The 22,116-nt window shown below is 37.5% G+C and overlaps 1 protein-coding gene and 1 long non-coding RNA gene across 3 annotated transcripts in view; one reads left to right on the forward strand and one right to left on the reverse strand.

Annotated features, from left to right (window-relative positions):
* MROH2B (maestro heat like repeat family member 2B) overlaps nucleotides 1-5,549 on the reverse strand; it is a 74,250-nt gene extending 68,701 nt beyond the window's left edge. Inside the window, exons 1-3 of the mRNA XM_003899618.5 lie at nucleotides 5,033-5,549; nucleotides 3,899-3,960; nucleotides 1,326-1,436 (exon numbers count right to left, since the gene is read on the reverse strand). Of these exons, the coding sequence (XP_003899667.4) occupies nucleotides 1,326-1,436; nucleotides 3,899-3,960; nucleotides 5,033-5,060 (201 nt within the window). The 5' untranslated portion in view covers nucleotides 5,061-5,549. The remainder of the gene's footprint in view (nucleotides 1-1,325; nucleotides 1,437-3,898; nucleotides 3,961-5,032) is intronic.
* LOC110743447 overlaps nucleotides 5,413-22,116 on the forward strand; it is a 63,304-nt gene continuing 46,600 nt past the window's right edge. For both annotated transcript variants that reach the window (XR_004183699.1, XR_004183698.1), the window contains exons 1-4: nucleotides 5,413-6,423; nucleotides 8,408-8,413; nucleotides 9,485-10,220; nucleotides 14,448-14,504. This is a non-coding gene — a long non-coding RNA (uncharacterized LOC110743447). The remainder of the gene's footprint in view (nucleotides 6,424-8,407; nucleotides 8,414-9,484; nucleotides 10,221-14,447; nucleotides 14,505-22,116) is intronic.

Raw genomic sequence — 22,116 nt, forward strand, 5'->3', positions numbered from 1 at the left:
TAAAACTAGTTTTTTAAAGTGCAATCAAGTTACCTCTGCTTTCCCAGCAACTGACACCTACCAAGAATCTTTCACCATGGTTTTCTAGCAGCCCGTTCTCTACTATCCAGCCATACTATTTATAAGCTACGCTAGCGTTGGGACGAAGGGAGAACAGGCTGTTACAAAACCATAGTGAGAAACGCTTGGTAGGTGTCAGTAGCTGGGAAAGCAGAGGTAAATTGAATACATTGAAAATGCTGGTTTTAACAGAGTTCTAGTAAACTTGGAGGTCAGTAGCTGTTTTCTTGCTGATTGATCTGGTACCATGAACACAGGACTTATATTTTATGTTTAAGTGATGCAAATTACTGTGGTTGAAAGACTGAAAGGAAAAGTGAAAGGAAATGAGCTAGGAATTGAGAGCTTTGGTTTCAGTGTTAATCTGGCCTAATTATCTCCAATATTGATGGTACTGGGAAAGACTTCCGATTTTGGTGATGGTGAGCTAGGTAAATTTGATCAACTCCTCCTCCTGAGGAAAATAAAAAAGACCCAGATAAGATATAAAAATATATACTCATAAAGCCATCAGCAAACTCACAATATAGGTTGGAACGAATTACTGAATTGAGGCCTGGAAATGATTATTGATCTAGAGAGATAAGCCCTGCATTTGAGACTGTTTTGTTGCATTTTGAAGCAATAGTCAGAGTTCAGGGCCAACCAGTGGTGAGACTCTGCTCATCCCACCTCTTGTCTTTTGGGCTAAGACACCAAAGGGCTGTGCTCAGATGAAAGGTTAAATTGGTGTTCTCATGAATAACAATCCAATTTTGAGTTATAGAAGTGACCCAGAAATCTCAAGCCCGGAAAGCAATCATAAATTGTTAGTGCCATTGGCGGGAGCAAATAATTCTTCTTTCTGGACGAGATAACATCATCCTAGGATTCAAATTATTTCTACAAATTATTATTTTTTGCTATGTTGTCTATCAGACAATCTAAGATAAGTAGGTACATAAAAAATAAGTCATAAAGAAGCCAAGAAAATTGGTTTCTAGTTCTGTCCATAGACAGCTATGTTCCTTTGAAAAAAATATATCTCTAATTGTGAACTTCCTCTTCTAAAAGGAGGTTGGATAATATCACCTCTAAAATAATTCTTATCTTTGCCTCAGTTTCCTCATCTGTGAAGGAGTAAATATCAGGCATTATAAGGATATCCAAGTTACTGCAAAGAACAAATACAAGTGATTTGTGGTCCTGGCAACAGTGTAGAACAGTCCACATGGGTGCAGTTGGATCACTTAAAGACCCTTTTCACCATCATGAACCAAACTTACATTGTTGTCTCTCATGTCCTTAGAAGCATAATAAATCAACTGTTGGACAATTGCATCATCCAAGATGTCAGTATTCTGAATAACAGAAGTGAGATGACTGTAAATGTCTTCCTGTGAACATACAAAGGCATACATAGAAATTTGGATTGCAAAACTAAAGAATCAAATGAAGTCCTAATGAATAACATCATTAAAGTAAGCAATTTATCTTTACTACACAATGATTTTCATATTATATGCCTTAATTAAGACTTTCTTTTTTTTTTTTTTAAAGGTGGAGTTTCACTCATTTTGGCCAGGTCAGAGTGCAATGGCATGTTCTCAGCTCACTGTAACCTCCACTTCCTGGGTTCAAGTGATTCTCCTGCCTCAGCCTCCTGAGTAGCCAGGACTACAGGTGTGTGCCACCATGCCCGACTAATTTTTGTATTTTTAGTTGAGACGGGGTTTTGCCATGTTGGCTAGGCTGGTCTCGAACTCCTGACCTCAGGTGATCCACTTGCCTTGGCCTCCCAAAGTGCTGGGATTACAGGCATGAGCCACCATGCCTGGCCTTAATTGAGGCTTTCTGAACATAACGTGCATCTTTAGGAGTCAAAGGCTACAGAGCAAAGTTAATTCTAGAAACTATTTTAACTTGGCTACATTTCTATGGCAAGATCTGATTGAAGACCAGGATAGGCTACCTGCCATTCCATGTCTTTTGAAAATCACTGTTGTGGGACACTCAGGGGAATGGAAATGCCTGTCAGCCTAATTGCTGCCCTTACTACCAGGGAGTGATATGGTACTAGGGAACACACTGTAACTCCCCAAGAGGCTGCTAAACTATGAAACTGGATCCTAAGGGACATTTACAGGCCCTTGTTTCATTCATGCCTCTGCAGACAGAAAGTTGTGAACAACCTTTTAGACAGGGCCTCCGGTTGTGTGGCTTGACTCGATGCCCTATGTGAGGGCTCTTGTAAATCTTTTAGGTGGCTATGTGTCCTCTGGAAGACAAGAGACTGGTGTTCTGAAATCTCCAACAGCTTCAACATGTACCTCCAGCCCCTGCACCCATGCTTAAGTTGTTAAATAGCATCCTTTGCATTACTCCTCAGGGCTGGTCCTTGGGAAGTTTGAGAATAATGCATAATTTTTCTTTGCTTTCTTCCTTGTATTTTCTGGGCCTGCCTAACTATCTCTGTGAGTCTTTTTCTTGCTCCATGTGCTTACTCTTCTGTCTGCAGGCCTTGTTCTTTGGCAAGGCTAACATTTATGGAGCTCTCACCACATTCCTGGAACTGTGCCAGACTCATTATCTGGAGCATTTTATTAACACTCACAAGTCCCTGTGTTAGGTACCACAAATATATTCATTTTATAGGTCAGGAAATTGAGCTTCAGGGAGCTTAATGTAGTTAGTATTACGTACTGATGCTACAATTTGAAACCAACAGACTGAATTTTAGCTGGCACCTTAACCTCTTGGTTATGCTGGCTATTATTATTCTTTAACTAGACTCACCATAAAATAAATAGGAAGTGCTTCTTAAAAACATATATTCTCTGATCCCTTTACTGGAAATTCTCCTTCAGTGCTTCTGGGATCCGGAGGTTATTCTCCAAGTGATTCCCAATGTTTGAGAAAGAGTGCTCTTTGGGAAAGGTGACTTCTACTGAGAGATTAATGAAATGGTTTTCAACCATACCTAAATATTTGGATCACCTCCAGGAGCTTTAAATGCTCAAGATTTTCACAGACTGATCCAATAAGAATCCCTGGTGGTAGGGCCTGGGTGTTGATATTTTCTCAAAACTCTCTAAAGGATTCTAGTACGTGGTCAGGGTTGAGAACCACTGAATTAAGAGACAAAGGTATAGGCACTGCCCTTCACAAGGAGACAACACTGAATAATAATTAGGAACATTTTCTTGGAGTCAGATGGACTTGCTTTTGGATATAGTCCTCTGTTCTTAGTTGAGCAAGTCGTGTAACTTCTCTGTGCCTAATTTTTTCTCAGTTATCAAATGGAACTAGCAATATCTACCTGATAAAATTGTTCTGGGGAGTGAATATTATACAATACACTGTTGTTTGGAAAGTATCTAGCATTTTCCTTCCCAGGTAAGTGTTCGATGAAGGGCAGTTATTTCTTTTATTTTACAGAAGGTTGTTGAAATGTGAAAAGTCTTCAATTCTTAGGTAAACTTCTAGCTGTGAAATAGTATTATAGATGAGCAGGGAAGAGCTTTAGGGATTTTTGTAATAACCCTCAAATTATAAAGGAAACAGTCTCATCCACATGTTTGTAAGTCTGACATACACCTTTCAACATCTGCCTATATAAAGTTATAAAAAGGAACTTTTTTTTTGCTATTTTCTAGACATAGATACTGTGATTCTTGAAATGCTAAATATCATTGCTTAAACATTACGATGACTTTCATTACAACAGCGTTTACTGAAAAATTGAATGCCATGTGACACGCCAGAGAAAAATGAGAAAGTTGAGGCAAAGAAAAATATATACAAAATGTTGCAACAACAAGACTGAAAAAGGGAAAAAGATTTTTTCTACATTCCCTACCTTGTTAACAATATCTTCCTTGTTCAGCATGCCAAGAGTGAGGTTAATATCCCCAAACATCTCTAAAATGTACAGAAAAATACGAATTAAAATATGTGCTGAAATGTCCTCCTATGAATTATTTTGTAATCAACACAGAAAGTTCATTCATTCATTTATCCTCTCTCTCTTTGTCTCTCTCCCTTGACTGCTAGCTCTTTGATGGCAGGAACTGTTTTATTCATATCCATGACATAATTGAAACTAGCAGATGCTCAATTATTATTATTATTTTTTAAACCTGAATCAATTGTGAAAGGGAAGATAAAAGATGCTGGATTCCTCTTCATCCCTCTAGGCAAGTGGGCATTGCCTTGTAAATTATCTCTTGCAGGGTTTAGCTCTAAGTGTCAATGAGGTGAATTTCTCACTCCTTACTTGAGCATTAGAAGGCAGGGGTGCAACATAGCTGTTTATTTTTCACTCGTCCTCCCCTCAGTACCTCTCCCATCTTCTTTTTCCATGCCCTCTTCAACTCTATCTATTCTCCTGTGTCTGCTGACTCCCTCTTTTTGTCCCATCACCATGTCCTGTTTTCTGACAATGACCTAAATGTGTTTGACTTGCATTTTCTATGAATATATGTTTTGGAATAAAGCACTCTAGAAAACTGGAAAAAAATGGAGTCAAAGGAATTGAGCAGTTTCAAGCTACATGGCAAGTTGGTAGGAGAAATGCTTTCGGAGATGAAGATTTCTCATGAATTTCCAAACCAAACAATATACTCATTTAGGGCAATCTTTTGGGCAAAGCAGAAAGGCAACCATACCTGGAAATTGGGAGAAATACTTCCAAAGGACTCTTCTAGTATTTAAAATTAAATAACAAACTGCCTTTCTTTGATATGTAGCCACTTTCTCCTCAGGTAGACTACAAATTTTAAAGCACAACCATCCCTTAGGCTTCCAGTCTATTATTGATCCTTCACAATCAGCATAACTTTATTATGTATTTTGCATACCATTTCATAAATCCTTTGAGGTGTACAGACCTCCCACAATGACGCACCACCCCCAGACCTCATATATGCCTATAATTCCACAGACACAAAACACAGGGAAGAGCCTTGACTTCTCAGGATCTGATGATGCTTACCTATGAATTCCTCTGTACTGGGTGTCATGTCTTGGCTGTTTCAGGGTCTCTAAAAGATAGCACCTAAGTATTCGAAATAGTAAGGCTAGAAAATCAAACAGGCAGGTTGGCAAGTTTCTCATATAAGGTTCACATAAGCTTCTCTAAATGAAAGTGCCTCCTCCACTTGATTGGCACAATGGTCTGGGAGCTTCCAGCGATGGGCTTGCTGTTGAGGTTGATACTGTATTCTACCACTATGACATTTTCTTGTGTCTGAACTCCTGCTAACCAACAAAATGGCTGCATCTCACCAAATATTTCCCTTTGATTACCAGAGTATTTGGGAAAGAAGTAATTAGAGACTGGGATTCAAACCATAGTTGTAGACCAAAGGTGCTCCTCTCCCTAAACTTGAGTCCATTGATCACAAATTCAGGAATGGTTTTCTGTGGTCGCTTTAGTGTCCTGATGTTGGGAAAGGCTTTCTGGTGAACTTGTTGATTGTTATACTTAGTGAAAGTCAGTCATATGAACTGAGCATGCTCAGTGGGCTGGAATGTACTTCAGGGGCAGTTGGACGGAATGTCCAACTGACAGCAGCAAAGCAAAGCCCTCTGTACCTCCCTCTCCATTAATTCTTCACTGGCGTGTTCAGGATCTTGGCCTCACTCCAGGCTCAGGCTTTTTCTCTGTCTTCATGCTTTCTTTTTGTTTTCAAATTATTTTTTATCTAGACCAATTTTCCATAATGCTTTCAACTTTTCTAGCATGAACTGAAATCTGGTCCCCAACTATAAATCTATGTGATGACAATCTTCGATATATGTCCAGACGCTATGTGAATATGGAGGATGATAGAGAATGGAAAGAGGGTACTGCTAGTCTGTAGGGCTAAAGGTAGAAGGCGCTGAGGAGGGGAGCTCATGACAATTTTCATCTGCTGCTGCTTTTTTGGCTATCTTACCTTCATCAGCAAAGCTTATTCCAGATTCAAAGGTCAAGTGCCTCCAACTAAACCTTTGAATTCATCATTCTTCTCATAGACATTTTGCACTGTATTAAAGAGTTCCTCAACATTTTCCTCTTCCAAAGTCAGCATCACTTTCAGAGTTTTGTCTGCAAGTGACTTATCATGGGATTTACTTGGTATCCTTATTTAAAATGTGAATTCCCAGTCCCCACTTCAGACCCAGTAAATTGGAATGAGGGGGCAGCAATCTATAGTTTTAATGTGCGCCCCTGGTGATTCTTAGGTTCATTAAACTTTGAAAAGCATTGACCAAGGTCCTTGCCCAAATATTCATTAGTGGATCAGTAAATAGCAGTTAACTGAAGAATGTTTGTTGTGTTTCGGCAAGGAACTCTTCCCCAGCATCATGACTCACTCACTGAAGAATAGGCCAAGATTGGTGAGTCAGGGAAGTACTGGGGTGATTAGAGGCATTTTGAAACTCTTAACATCTTATAGGGAAAAAAGATATTACAAATGATGCGCTCTTAAAGTCTTAAAGAACCATGTACAGCAGAATCGATAATAAGAAAGCTAGGAATTTAGGTAATTGTTACAACCATTTTCTTAATATTTTTGTGAATGGTGACAAATGATTTTTCTGTATGTCTGTACATAAAGACTTCCTTGATTTCATAGAGATTAGAGAATTTAGGAGACAACTGATTTATATTGGCTTTAATTTATTAATCACTACAATCAAAACACGTTTTGCTAAAATCCTTTCAGACAAAGCAAATTCACTCATTGAAACCAATATTGTAGATAGTTTAAAAATCCCCAAATCCTCAAAACAGCTAATTTGCTGTCATTTCATTTCATTTTCAGTGGCCTGGTTGTTGCATCTTCCCATCATTTCTTCCTCTTCTCATTATACGAGGCTAGCACAATATGGGTTTGATTTCTCTAAGACTCTACGAGGATTCTAAACATGAATTCTCAAAGTGAATAGGATGGCATGTGCCAACTATGCCTAAATCTAGCCTGCTAAGGAACTACAGTGCCTCATTGGGTATGTGGTAGCCATTGCCTTTCAATGTAACTTATCAAATGAAGCTACCCAATCCCAGGCCGACTATGTTCCCATGTGATGTTATCAGACAAGAATATTAATAAAGCAGTAAAGGTAAAATATAAAGCTATAGAAAAATAGATACATAGAAATAATACAGAAACATTATAAAAATTGAAATTTTATGGTTTTATTACTTTTATTGTAGATGATTTTAATGTAGACTATCATTAATTTAAACTTTGAGATTTCTCCTTTTATTCTTCAAATGAAATGTTAGATTTTTATAAAGTATATTAAAAGTGAAATTAGGCTCTGTTTTGTTTGATTTGTCAGTTTCATGAGATAAGCCTAATCTCTTTTACTCTAAGATATAAAAGGGAAAGAAATATTAGCTGGCAATGTCATGTAGAAGTAATTATGCCTTTTGACGTTAGTAGCCCTAATTTCCCTTCTTTCCTTTTCCCTTCCTCCTCCCTTACTACTTCTTCCCTCTCCTCTTGTCTCTCCTATCTTCTCTTTTCCTCTCCTTTCCTATTCCCTGGTCTCTCTTTTCTTTTCTGTTATTATTATTTTTTACTCTTTTTCCTTTGCTTTTCTACTTGTAGTAAGTAAAACAACAGAATAACTTCCAGTAAAATTCACGTTAGCTGAATTCAGCACACATTTACTGACTACTTAGTAGGCAAGAAGCCCATGATAGGGATTCTTGGACAAATCGTAAAAAGAGAACCATGTCCTAACCTCAAGGAACTTGCACTCTAGGGGAGAAGCCAGTCCACTCATTCAACAAATGGAAAAATGAGCCAGGATAGTGATCGTTATAATAGAGGAGTAAACAAAGAACATGGAAGAGTTGTGAATTTTGTCTGCAAAGCATGATGGTAGGACTTGAGCTGGTCCTTGAAAGTAGAGATGAATCCTCTTCATAGCATTCAGAGAAACCTGTCTTATTCTCCAAGTAGAAGACTGCACATCCTCTAATTATTTTTTCTTCTTCAGCATGAGTAGCATGAGTAAATTGTAGCATTTTTACTATGATGATTACTTCTTTTGCTATGAAGAAATTCTTCAGTTTAATTAGGTTCCTTTTATTTATTTTTGTTTTTGTTACATTTTCTTTTGAGGTGTTAGTCATAAGTTCTTTGCCTAGGCCAACATGCAGAGAGTTTTTCCTAGGTTTTCTTCTAGCATTTTTATGGTTTAGGTATTAGATTTAAGTCTTTAATTCATCTAAAGTTCAGTTTTGTGTATGGTGAGAGATGGGGATCCAATTTCATTCTTCCACATGTGGCTAGTCAGTTTTCCCAGCACCGTTTATTAAACAAGATGTCCTTTCCCCAATTTATGTTTTTGTATGCCTGTGGATCAGTTGTCGGTAAGTATTTGGCTTTATTTCTGGGTTTTCTATTCTCTTCCATTAGGCTATCCATCTGCTTTTATACAAGTATCGTGCTGTTTTGATACTATAGCCTTGTATTATAATTTGAAGTCAGGTAATGTGATGCCTCTAGATTTGTTCTTTTTGGTTAGAATTGCCTTGGCTATTTGGGTTCTTTTTTGACTCCATGTGAATTTTAGGATTTTTTTCCTAATTCTGTGGAAAATGATGTTGGTATTTTGATAAGGAATTGCACTAAATATGTAGATTGCTTTGGGACATACGTGCATTTTCATGATACTGATTCTTTTAAACCATGAGTATGGGATGGATTTTTATTTGTTTGTGTCATCTATTTTTTTCAGCAGTGTTTTGAGTTATCCTTGTAGAGATATTTTACCTCCTTGATTAAGTATATTCTAAGGTGATTTTTTCTTTCTTTTTGTTTTGTAAAAGGAACTGAGTTCTTGATTTGATTCTCAACTTGTGATTTACCAAGATTTAGACTGTTATTGTTTTCAGTTGCTTTTCATTGGAAATATATAGTGTTCAGCTGTTACTATGATAAAATATATATTCAGCATCCTTTTTATAGAGCAGGATTCATATCTGAAATAAAAAAGAAGAGGAGAAACAGTATGAGGCTTCTAGCTCAGAAACTTGAATTGCCTTTAGATTCTGCTTCAAACTAGTTTTATTACTGTGGGGAAATCAACCCAGTTGATATGGTTTGGCTGTGGTCCCACTAAAAATCTCATTTTAAATTGTAGCTCCCATAATTTCCATATGTTGTGACAGGCACCCAGTGAGAGGTAATTGAATCATAGGGGTGGGTCTTTCCTGTGTTGTTCTAATGATAGTGAATAAGTCTCATGAGATCTGATGGTTTTATAAAGGGAAGTTCCCCTTCACATCCTCTCTTGCTTGCCACCATGTAAGATGTGACTTTGCTCCTCCTTCTCCTTCTGCCATGATTGTCAGGCCTCCCCAGCCATGTGGAACTGTGAGTCAATCAAATCTCTTTTTTTTTCATAAATTACCCAGTCTCAGGTATGTCTTTATTCGCAGTGTGAGAACAGACTAATATACCAGTCCCTGGATTGATACATGAAAAAGGAGGAGATAAGGTTAGTTGGCCTAAGGATCATTTCTTCTGCCAAGCAACTTTGTTTTCACTTTCTTTGTACCACTAAAAACATTTGCAATGCTGTTTCTAATTTTAAAGCAGCAAAATTATAAATAAAACTTTAAAATATTGGAACCTTGCTATGCATGGTTTGAATACATCTCTCAAAGTTTATGTGTTGGAAATTTAGTCCCCAGTGCAACAGTGTTGTGAGATGGGACCTTTAAGAAGTGATTAGCAGGGTCATCAGGTCTCTGACCTCATGAATGGATTAATGTGGTTACCAAGGGAGTGGGTTCCTAAGAAAAGGTTGAGTTCATTCCCCTTTTCCCAACCCCTCCCATCTTTCTTGGATGTGTGTGCTCTTTTGATCTTTTATTTCCTGCCATGGGATGATACAGCAGGAATGCTCACCAGATTCTGGTACTTTGGTGTTAAACTTGACGTCTAGAATAAGAAGAAGTATATATTGTTTATAAATTACCCAGTCTGTGGCATTCTATTACGCATCACAAAATGGACTAAAACAAATCTTCTGTGAATAAGGAATTTCTTACACCTTTCCCCATATAAACCCAGGATGAAGATTTCCTTTTCCCTTGCAATTGATGTAGGGACACGAGGTTAGAGAATTTTCTAAGGACTGAATGCACAGCAGCCATTGCTGTGGACAATAAGGTAAGGCAGGATAATACATCTCAAAGCTTAATACAATGACCAAGCTTCAGTTAATGTTTTTTGATTAAAAATCCCCCAGAGATATAAGCTATAAATTGCTAATATGAAATGTGTAAACGAAAGCTACTTTTCTGTATGTCATCAAGGTCATGCTTGATGACACTTTAAAATTGAGAGAATGGTTTGAAAATTATCCCTTTAGGAATTTAGAAAGAGCTTAAGAATATAATCTTGGCCAGGCATGGTGACTCATCCCTGTAATTCGAGCACTTTGGGAAGCCTTGGCAGGAGGATCACTTGAACCCAGGAATTTGAAACCAGCCTGGGTAACATGGTGAAACCTCATCTCGACAAAAAACAATTAAAAAAAAAAATAGCCCACCCACTGTGGTAGTGCGTGCCTGTCATCCCACCTACTCAGGAGGTTGAGACCAAGCGCGGGGTGGGGTGGGGGGTGGGGGGTGGGGAGATCACTTGAGTCCAGGAGAGAAGGTGCAGTGAGCTGTGACAGCATCACTGCACTTCAGCCTGGGAGACAGAGTGAGACCCTGTCTTAAAAGAAAAAAAAAAATTAATCCCTCTAGAATTTGCAGACGATTTAAAAAAATGATTTCACTCTCAAGTGATAGAAAATTAAATTCCCTGTAGATAAGTAATTTACTAGTATGGTATTTCTCAGAGCCTCTTTTATTAGGCATGTCTAGCTTTGCTACTGACAGTTGCTGAGAAAAGAACTCAGCCTATCTTTATAATTTGGGGTAGTGAGAGAAACAACAGAGCCCTTTACCTCTGAAGATGTTACCTAGTGACTTGGCCTCATGGTAATTGGGGCTTTCTGCTTTTTGGAGCTCGTTATACCTTGGCCAGAACTTTTAGGACTAGATTTTAACTGTCAGTTCCTGAACCTGTAGGTCATGTTAGTGAGAAATTAGACATCTTTTTTTTTTTTTTTTTTTTTTTTTTTTAGCTGAGCAACTCACTTTTTGTGGCAGCTAAATAATTCAAAGCAGGATACTTTGATTATCTCAGCTTCTCATAATGAATGACTTGGATATCATACTTGCCCAAGTAAATAATCTTAGATGAAAAAGTTGTTAGTATTATATTTTTAAGGATTAAAGTACAAATTCATTGCCTCTGAATGATTCTCTTACATTTTGATTTTTTTCCCCTTTTTTAAAGAAGAAATAAACATTTTCCTGTTGTCTTTTGTTTACCTTTATGGGATTAAAAATATGCTTTTGATTCATTTTTTTGTAGTTTCAATGGCCTCTAGATGTGCCATAAAAATGTGAAAATTCTCATGTTACAATTACAGACTTTTAGAATCCTAGAAACGGTCAGTAAGTTTTATAAAAATAATTTGTTGGTGAAACTATTCAAAAACATTTAAATCAAAAAGTGATAGTAAAATATTAGATACAGTTTCAAGTAGTAAATTTTCTGGTACCAATAGCATTCAAATATGATAGGAATATTTGCTGGAAAAGAAGCAAATAAAAAAATAAAGTGGATCTAGGATTGAAAAACAAAACATAACTTTCATTGTTGGCCCTAGTATTCATATATGTAACTCTTCATCTGCGTCTGTAGTGCACAGAAATGAGTACAGAAGCTTAGAAAGATAAACCTGGCACTCATTTTCATAGTTTGTACTTACTAAAAGAGGAAGTAGATATATATCCGTTAATATTACAGATTTTTTACCAGTAAGGTTATTTAATCCACCTGAGTCTTAGTTACATTGTCTGTAAGATTGTTTGTTGTACAGATTAAGTGAATAATGCAAGGAAAATATGTTTTACTGAGGTAGCATTATTTATTATCTGTCATTTTTGCTGTTGCTGCTTTTGTTGACATAATTACACCAAAGCAGCCTAATGAGACCACATCATTCCTGCAACCTTTCTGCTCATTGAGGTGTTAATATCATGATTTCTGGTTTTAAGAAAATGCTTGTAAGCTTTGTAAAATGTTGGAACCAAGCAATCTTAATATAGGGCTAATTTTAAGAGAAAGTGTTATGTATGTAATGTGTAGTTTTTCTTCTAGCTCATTTTTAAAGTTCTTTTTATCACTTATTTTAAGCAATTTGGCTATATTGCAGCTCAGCATACTTTTCTTCATGTTTCTTTGTTTGGAGTTCACTAAGTTGCTTGAATATATTAATTTATAATTTTTATCAAATTTGGAAATATTTTAGCCAGTACGTTTCCAATTTTATTTTTATCTCTTCTTCTTTCTTCTGCTTCACTTCATCAGGGATTCCAATGATAAATATGTTAGGGCACTTGACGTTGACTTATAACTTGCTGATGCTCTGTTAATTTTTCATCTCTTTTTTATCTTTTTGTATTTTATTTGGGATATTTTCTATTGCTTTGTCTCCAATATTTCTTTCAGCATTGTCTAACCTGATGTACCGCCTGGTGTACTTTTTGTTTTTCTGTCCTGAGATGGAGTCTCATTCTGTCACCCAGGCTGGAGTGCGGTGGTGCCATCTCAGCTCACTGCAGCCTACGCCTCCTGGGTTCAAGCGATTCTCCTGCCTCAGCCTCCCGAGTAGTTGGGATTACAGCTGCCCACCACCATGCCTGACTAATTTTTATATTTTTAGTAGAGGCAGGGTTTCACCATGTTGGCCAGGCTGTTCTCAAACTCCTGACATCAAGTGATCCACCTGTCTCGGCCTCCCAAAGTACTGGGATTACAGGTGTAAGCCATTGTGCCTGGCCTGTATTTTTTATTTCACACAATTGTTTTCAATTCTAGAAGTTTTATTTGGAGCCCTTTTTATATATACCTTTTGTGTCTCTATCTAATTAGATCAATTTTTCCTCTAGCTTCTTTTTTTTTTTTTTTTTTTGAGACGGAGTCTCGCTCTGCCGCCCAGGCTGGAGTGCAGTGGCCGGATCTCAGCTCACTGCAAGCTCCTCCTCCCGGGTTCACGCCATTCTCCTGCCTCAGCCTCCCGAGTAGCTGGGACTACAGGCGCCCGCCATCTCGCCCGGCTAGTTTTTTGTATTTTTTAGTAGAGACGGGGTTTCACCCTGTTCGCCAGGATGGTCTCGATCTCCTGACCTCGTGATCCACCCGTCTCGGCCTCCCAAAGTGCTGGGATTACAGGCTTGAGCCACCGCGCCCGGCCTTCCTCTAGCTTCTTTAGCATCTGTAATAGTTATAAGACTGTTTTAATGTTCTTATCTATTAATTCTGTCATCTGTGTCATTTCTTAATATGTTTCTATTTGTTTTTTTATTATTATTGATTGTATTTTCTGCTTTTTTGAATGCTTTCCCTCCATTAGATAGCGGGTATTGTGAATTTTATTTTGTTGGGTGTTAGATACTCTTGAGCTTTGTTCTGTGATTCACTTGTTATTTGGAAACAATTTGATCCTTTCAAAGCTTGCTTGTAAGTTTTGTAAAATGTAGGGACCAGACAATCTTAATATAAGGCTAATTTGGTGTATTCTTTTGAGTATATCTGATGTCCCATGAATTACAAAGCTTTCCACTCTGACTGGTTGAAAATATGGGTTAAGCCGGGCGCGATGGCTCAAGCCTGTAATCCCAGCACTTTGGGAGGCCGAGGCGGGTGGATCACAAGGTCAGGAGTTTGCGACCAGCCTGGCTAATATGGTGAAACCCCGTCTCTCCTAAAAATACAAAAAAAAAATTAGCCGGGAGTGGTGGTGGATGCCTGTAGTCCCAGCTACTCGGGAGGCTGAGGCAGGAGAATCGCTTGAACACGGGAGGCGGAGGTTATAGTGAGCCGAGATCAGGCCACTGCATTCCAGCCTGGGAGACAGAGTGAGACTCCGTCTCAGGAAAAAAAAAAAAAGAAAGAAAGAAAAGAAAATATGGGTTATTCCTAAACCTGTGTGAACTTTGGAGATTATTGATTCTTTTCTTTCTGCAAGACTTATTTCCCAGCTTCAGTTCTCCTCATATGCATATCCTAGTAGGTACTCAACTGAAGACTAGAGAGGAATACTCTGGAGATCGTCAAAGTTCTCTCTGTATGCACCTCTCTGCTGTCCAGTATTCTTCCACTTAAACTGGATCTACTTTGCCATTCCCTGACTCCCAGCTCCATCTCTCCAACTCAAGGATACCTCCAGGCTCCTTCTGGTTTCTCTTTCCTGTGCTGAGGCTTAGAAACTTTCTCCAGAAAGTAAGCTTGAGCAATCATTGTGGCTAACTTCATATTTTCTCCCTTTCTCAGAGATCAATGTCCTGCATCAATGGTGTCCAGTATCTGAAAACTGATATTTCTTAGACTGTGAGTACCTGGGTTGGTTTTTTGTTTGTCTGTTTGTTTTTGTTTTTGTTTTCCAGTTGTTTCAGTGGAAGAGTAAATTCAGTTCCTGTTACTTCATCTTTGTCAGCATCGGAAGTCTGCCAAGATTCTTACATATATTTATGCTGTTCAAGTCTTCTGAACTTCTGCCACCTATTTTGCTCCCAGGAATAGTAGTGTAAAAGTTAGGACTATGTTACCCTTCCCCTCCCACCAAAACCCCAAATAATGAACCCCCAAACAAAAAACAGACCCAGAAAGCGCTCTTAACAGTTGCTTAAATCTATAATGTTTTTGTTTACTTGTATAAAGCTCACCTGGAGACAGGTAGCCAGGGCTAAAACAGCTCTTCAGCAATGTGTTATGGATCTGTACTCTTTCTTTTTTGCTATCTTTAGCATGTTATTTGACCTTTAGTTACAAAATGACTGCTACATATCCAGAGCTCATGTTTACATTCCAGGCAGGAAGAAGGTAAAATACAAAACTTTCTTCATGTGAGAGTTTACATTTTCAACTTGGAAAGAGAAGACATCCACAGTGAATTTCATTCACGTATTATTAGTAAGAACTTGGTCACATAGCCACTCTTCACTACAGTATAGGTTGGGAAACCATGTATTTTAACAGTTTCAATGTTTCTCAATAGAGGAAGGTAAAGAAGAAAAGGGCTGTGAGTATCTTTCAAATAGAGTGTCTATGGTATCTATTAGAATAATAATTCTTTCACGTTCCCAACGTCTAAGGATATGCAAGATTGCCACAATCCTAAATCTGGAACTATGACTAAAGATCTGTGGGAGCCAGAAATAGCCACTTATTTCCTATGTTTGATAACATTTTTCTTGTTAGTCAGTCTTCCATATGTAAATCACGAACAGTGAATGAGAGTAGAGGTAGGATGATGAAATTAGGTTATAAGCGATAAATTCAAATAGAGACTATACTTTATATCATTGTCCTAATTTGTTAGTTTTACACCATGTTGAATTATCATTTTATTTAATTCAGAAGCTCTCAAAAGTATTCATTTTTTCAACTCTCATTTAAGCTTTTGGGCCTCTTGATCAAAGATGTACAGATGCATATATGCACGCACACCTGCGAGTATGTGCATGCATACACACGCAATAACTTAAATGCTGTTTTGATAATAAAATTTTTGGTAACACATTTTCTTTGTTTAAAATATCCTAGTGTAATGATATACAAGGAGAACCACACATAGGCTAGCTGATGTTTATATGTTTATATGTTTTAGTGTGAGAAGCAAGATATCAAAGGATAGGCTCTAAGCATAATTATTAATAATAATCTTTAATGTGCTCTTTCCAGGCTGGGGCTGGTTAGCTGCAAGACTTTTGTTTTTCTGTTTGAGGAATATAAGTGCGAGGTGAGAGCTGACTTACTTGGGAAAATATAGGAGTTTGGAAAAAATGTGGTGAAATAAGAAAGTTTGATGGTTGCTGGTTGAAGACTTTGGGAGACAAATGTCTAACTGAGATTGGACTTTATTTGTGAAATATGAAAATTATCAGACATATATAAAATGGAGATAATTGTATAATGAATAATTGTATATGTTTAAATCCTAGTTTTAATAATTATCAAGTTATTGCTCATCATGTTTTATTTCTATCCCCATTTCTTTCATTCACATATTATTTTGAAGCAAATACCAGATATTATATAATCTCATTCCTAAATATTGTAGATTTTCTTTTCCTAAAAGGTAAGAGTTCAAAAGAGTATGCCAAGAAAAAATAAGACCTAGTCAGAGCTCAATTTTCTCATAGTACTGTTATATTTAGAGTTTGTTTAAATAAGATCCAGTTATTACTCATCTATTGCAATTAGTTGATATGAATCTTAAATCTCTTTTAATATATAGATTTTAATTGGGACTTTAATAATTTGATTTCTATGTAAAGAGTGAAAACATTTCTCCCTCATCTTCAAATTAAATAATCAATACAATCTAAATAATTTAGTTGTGCTATTTGAAACATATTAGTTTCTGATGCAATGAAATAATCATAGTATAAGAAAAAAAGCAGTATCAAGGAAAAGAAAAAAGTAAGCTTAAAGACATCAATACTGTACAATTCAGCTATAAACACTTACTTATAAAGACAAATTTATACACTCTAAGAAGGAATTCCTTAAAAAGCATGCATGGATGTGCGTATGTCTGTATACCTTATTTGCATTATAAATTGGCAAAGTGTCTTATTCTAAAGTTATGGTATTTAGACAGATTTGTGGTTATAAAGTTGGCACTTAAATATTTATCTTGTCTGTCAAGAAATATCACTTAAAAATTTATTAAATAAGTACTATGGGCCAGGCGCGGTGACTCCCGCCTGTAATCCCAGCACTTTGGGAGGCCAAGGTGGGCGGATCACAAGGTCAGGAGATCGAGACCATCCTGTTAACATGGTGAAACCCTGTCTCTACTAAAAAAATACAAAAAATTAGCTGAGTGTGGAGGTGGGCGCCTGTCGTCCTAGCTAACTGGGAGGCTGAGGCAGGAGAATGGCGTGAACCTAGGAGGCAGAGCTTGCAGTAAGCCGAGACCGTACCACTGCACTCCAGCCTGGGTGACAGAGCAAGACTCTGTCTCAAAAAAAAAAAAAAAAAGTAATAATAATAAAATAAATAAATTAAAATAAATAAATAAGTACTATGCACTTTTAAATTTATACAGTTTTATTTAGGTATTGAATTAGCATTCTCACAGGGACCATTTTGTTTCAATTTGTGCTGACTTCATTGTTGGATATAACTTTCTCCACTGTGGGAATATCATCGGGCTAATTACTAGGAAATCTCTGTCTCTCTTTTTTTTTTGGGTATATGGAGTAATATACATGGATGAAAGGACCTTAAAATTGGTGGATTTTTCAGTCTAAAATTAGATGCTCATACAAGAGAACCTCTTTCCTACTCTAGACTCCCTTCTCCTTCCACTAATCCCCATCCTGTTCTTAGCAGATGGAGACTGGGCTTATGCTAAAAAACTTCCAGGGACAAAGACTTCGCTACTTGTACACAGGAAGACTATTCCATTTTGATGCAACTCAAATTACTAGAAAGTTCAACCTTATGAGACAATTTCTTTAATTATGAATATCCTATCTTTGGCCATAGTTCTGTTCTTTGTAGTAGGAAAAATTTATATTCTCTCTTCCATATAGTGGTACTTAAAATATTTAAAAAGATTTTCAGAAATCCTCTACACCTCAAAGATTTTTTATTTTCTAGGAGAAAAAGTTTCTAAATGGTCTCCTAATAGTTCCTTTAGTAATTTGATTTCCAAGTCTCTTACAATCTTTCTCACTTTCTTTGAATGATGAATAGTGTTTAGAAGCCCCTCTATGTTATCAATAACTGATCAGAATATTTCATACTGATATGAACATGAAATTTTTCTTAGTTTAACCTAAGATGTAAGGTTTTAAAATTTCTTTGCAGTTCAGTTACATTGTGTTTCTATTCTTAAATTAACTCATAGATTTTTTTTACTTGAACTACCAAAATATAAGAACCTCCTTATATTTGAGAGAAAGAGATTTTAAATCCAATTAAAATCAACCCCATCAAAAAGTGGGTGAAGGATATGAACAGACACTTCTCAAAAGAAGATATTTATGCAGTCAACAAACATGAAAAAAAGTTCATTATCACTGATCATTAGAAAAATGCAAATCAAAACCACAATGAGATGCCGTCTCATGCCAGTCAGAATGGCGATCATTAAAAAGTCAGGAAACAATAGATGTTGGAGAGGATGTGGAGAAACAGGAATGCTTTTACACTACTGGTAAGAGTGTAAATTAGTTCAACCATTGTGGAAGACAGTGTGGCGATTCCTCAAGGATCTAGAACCAGAAATACCATTTAACCCAGCAATCCCATTACTGGGTATATACCCAAAGGATTATAAATCATTCTACTATAAAGACACATGCACACATATGTTTATTGTGGCACTATTTACAATAGCAAAAACTTGGAACCAACCCAAATGTCCATAAATGATAGACTGGATAAAGAAAATGTGGCACATATATACCATGGAATACTATGCAGCCATAAAAATACATGAGTTCTTGTCCTTTGCAGGGACATGGATGAAGCCGGAAACCATCATTCCCAGGCAACTTACACAAGAACAGAAAACCAAACACTGCATGTTCTCATTCATAAGTGGGAGCTGAACAATGAGAACACATGGACACAGGAAGGGGAACATCACACACAGGGGCCTGTCAAGGGGTGTGTGGCTGGGGAGGGATAGCATTAGGAGACATACCTGATGTAGATGACGGGTTGATGGGTGCAGCAAACCACCATGACATGTGTATACCTATGTAACAAACCTGCACATTCTGCACATGTACCCCAGAACTTAAGGTATAATAATAATAAAAAAATGTAGCCTAGTGATGTCAGCAAGATGGCAGAATAGGATTGTTTGTGCTCATCATTTTGCAGAAACATCAATTTGAAAAACTCATTGTGTAAAAATACCTTTATAAGAGCTAAGGAATTTAGGTGAGAGATTATAGCACCAGGGTATAATGCAGAATTAAGAAAAAAGAATCATTGAAGAGATTAGGAAGGGCAGTTTCAAATTATACATGTCACACTTTCCCTCGGCCTAGCCAGCACGGCACAGAGAAAGATATACTCTGCTTCTGAGTAGGAAAGTGAAGTGAGCACCAGACTTTGTTGTGGACCTGATTACCAGGCCTGTCCCAGTGAAACTGAGTGCCAGTCTTGTGCTTAAGGCTTCAGGTTTTAGGTTGGCACTTGTAAATTGAGTTCCAGGCCTTCTCTAATGCTAGACCAGCCCTGGTGGCCCCAGGCTTCAGGCCACACCTACAGACTCAGACTCCAGACTGGGTCTCACAGACCCAGACACATCATTATCCCCTGCAGACTTAGGCACCAGGCCTGCCTGCCTGAAAGCTCCAACAACAAGCCTACTCATGATCTCTGAATGAGCTAACTGATGAAGGGCTTTGCTGGCCAAAGCCAATCTGTAAAGACTGGAATAAGTACCAACTTCTTCAAATGTGTGGACACCAATGCATGGCCACAGGGATCACAAATAATCAGGGAAACATTGTATCACCAAAGGAATAAAATGAAGCTCCAGTAACCTTAAAAATGGAAATGTATAAACTACCTGATAAATAATTCAAAATCGGCTGGGTGTGGTGGCTCACGCTTATAATCCCAGCACTTTTGGAGGCCGAGGTGGGTGGATCATGAGGTCAAGACCATACTGGCTAACACAGTGAAACCCCGTATCTACTAAAAATACAAAAAAAATTAGCTGGGCATGGTGGCAGGTGCCTGTAATCCCAGCAACTTGGGAGGCTGAGGCAGGAGAATGGCATAAGTAAACCCGGGATGTGGAGCTTGCAGTGAGCCTAGATCACGCCACTGCACTCCAGCCTGGGCGACTCTGTCTCAAAAAAACAAAAAAACAAAAAAACCCAAGAATTCAAAATAATCATTTTAGTGAATTATAAGAGAACACAGATGAGTGACTAAATAAAATCAGAAAAGCAAAAACACAAATAAAATGAGAAGTACAATAAAGAGATGTAAATCATAAAAAAAGCAGAAATTTTAGAGCCAAAGAATATAATGCGAGAAATGAAAAATTTCATAGAGAGCTTCAACAGCAGCCTTGATAAAGCATAAGAATTTGTGAGCTCAAAGACAGTCCATTTGAAATTACTCAGAGAAATAAAAAGAAAAAATTGAAAAGAATAAGGAAAGCCTGTGATGGAATACCAGCAAATGAACAAATATACGTATTATGGGTGTTGCGAAGAAGCAGAGAAAGAGAAAGAAGGCAGAAGCTATTTAAATAAAGCTCCACAAATCTAAAGAAGAAAATGACCGTCCAGACCCAGAAGCCCAAGAAATCCCAAATAGGAGTTAAGTTACATGTGATTTAACTCCAAATGAAACTTTGACTCCATTAACATGGCTAGGCACTTGCTCACTACTCTCATCTATCTTGCCTAATTTTGCTTCTTTTAACTTTTCTTTCATGAGTAATTCTCATTCATGGATAGGTTGGAAGCCACTTAAGATTGAATCACCCAGCTTTATCCCTTTTATGTGTTATCAGTGACCCCCCTGCAACACTGACCTACTGTTCTTTTTCTAAGTCCTTCCTTCAAGCACTGTCCTCAAAGTCCTGTGGTCTTTCATGCCTGCATGCTTCACTGCCTTCTAAGTCTTGAACACCCCTAGATAATTCTTAGAGTCTCTTACTTCTGTTTTGTATTTGTCCTTGAATATGAAGTACTCAAAAAAGAGAGGAAAGGTCCCACCAAGACAAGAATTTAAATGTTGTTCCCCCTTTATGCCAACTCTTTCTTTTGCATACCTAATAAAAACTTCACACAATAAGCTTCCATGGAAAGTATTTATTGAACATATACTGTATCCCAGACACTGTCTCTTAGTGCATTTTATTATTTTGATGTTTATTCCTTCAATAAACCTAAAAGGTGAGCATTACTATTTATATTTCATAAAGGAGGAAATCAAGACTCACAGAGGATGTGATAAGAGGGACTTGGGAAGAAAGCTAATTAACCTTTACAGCCAGACTTAATCCTTATTTTCTAGATTTGAGTTGAGTGATTAAGTAGATGAAGTTTCTCTGTAACACTGCCTCCACATTTCCCTTTTGAGACAAATCCTAATTTCATCCTGCTTGTGTCCTACCCTAGCACATAATTAGTTCAGTTAAACTAGACTTCTTTATTCAGTCCAGTTTTCCTCATGTTGTCCCATTTTCTAATGTATCTAATATTCCATACGGCAAGACCAAAATGAAATAATCTGATACATTTCTCTCTGTATCTACCCAAGGTAAAGGGGGTCAGTCAATCTTAACTATGTTTTACTACTGTGGAGACCAAAATTCCCAGAGACCTGGCAAACTGTACAAGTTCTCTTGACTTCAGCGATAATCCCCCTTCCTACTATCCTTATTGAGGCCAGCAGGTGCTCATTGTGTGTTAGAACATGGAATTATTGGTTGTTTAAGTCACGCGATTTTGCTGAACACTGAGGAGGAGAGCAGGAGCAAGACACTTGTGTGGGCTTAAAGGCAGAGATGAGAATTGAGTGATCATCATCCTGGAGCCCATGGGTGTCATGGTAGAGGCAACAGTGCAGAAAGGGGCAACTATTCCAGGAGGCTGGGGCTACAGAGTGGGATTTTGTAAGAGTAGTAGTCATAAGATACTGATAATAACATAGAAAAATATTAGTGTGTACAATGAAAAACCCTAAAAACAGAAACCATGGTTCTCTAAAAAGTCCTTGATAACATATAATCTAGAGCTGCTACTTCATTTTGTACCTTACTCTCCTTTAAAGGAAAACCTGTTTCTTTTTTTAGACCCAGAATCTTGGCACAGCAATGGCAATTTCCCAGCATACTCCTTCATTTCTGCTGAGCAGTAATTGTTGGCAGTGCTTTTAATGAAGTCCATTATCATTTTGGCAGTTCAATAAGACTTCCAGGAGAGAAACAGAGAGCATCATTTGGAAC

This window comes from Papio anubis, chromosome 5, assembly GCF_008728515.1.
Source record: "Papio anubis isolate 15944 chromosome 5, Panubis1.0, whole genome shotgun sequence".
Taxonomy (NCBI): Eukaryota; Metazoa; Chordata; class Mammalia; order Primates; family Cercopithecidae; genus Papio; species Papio anubis.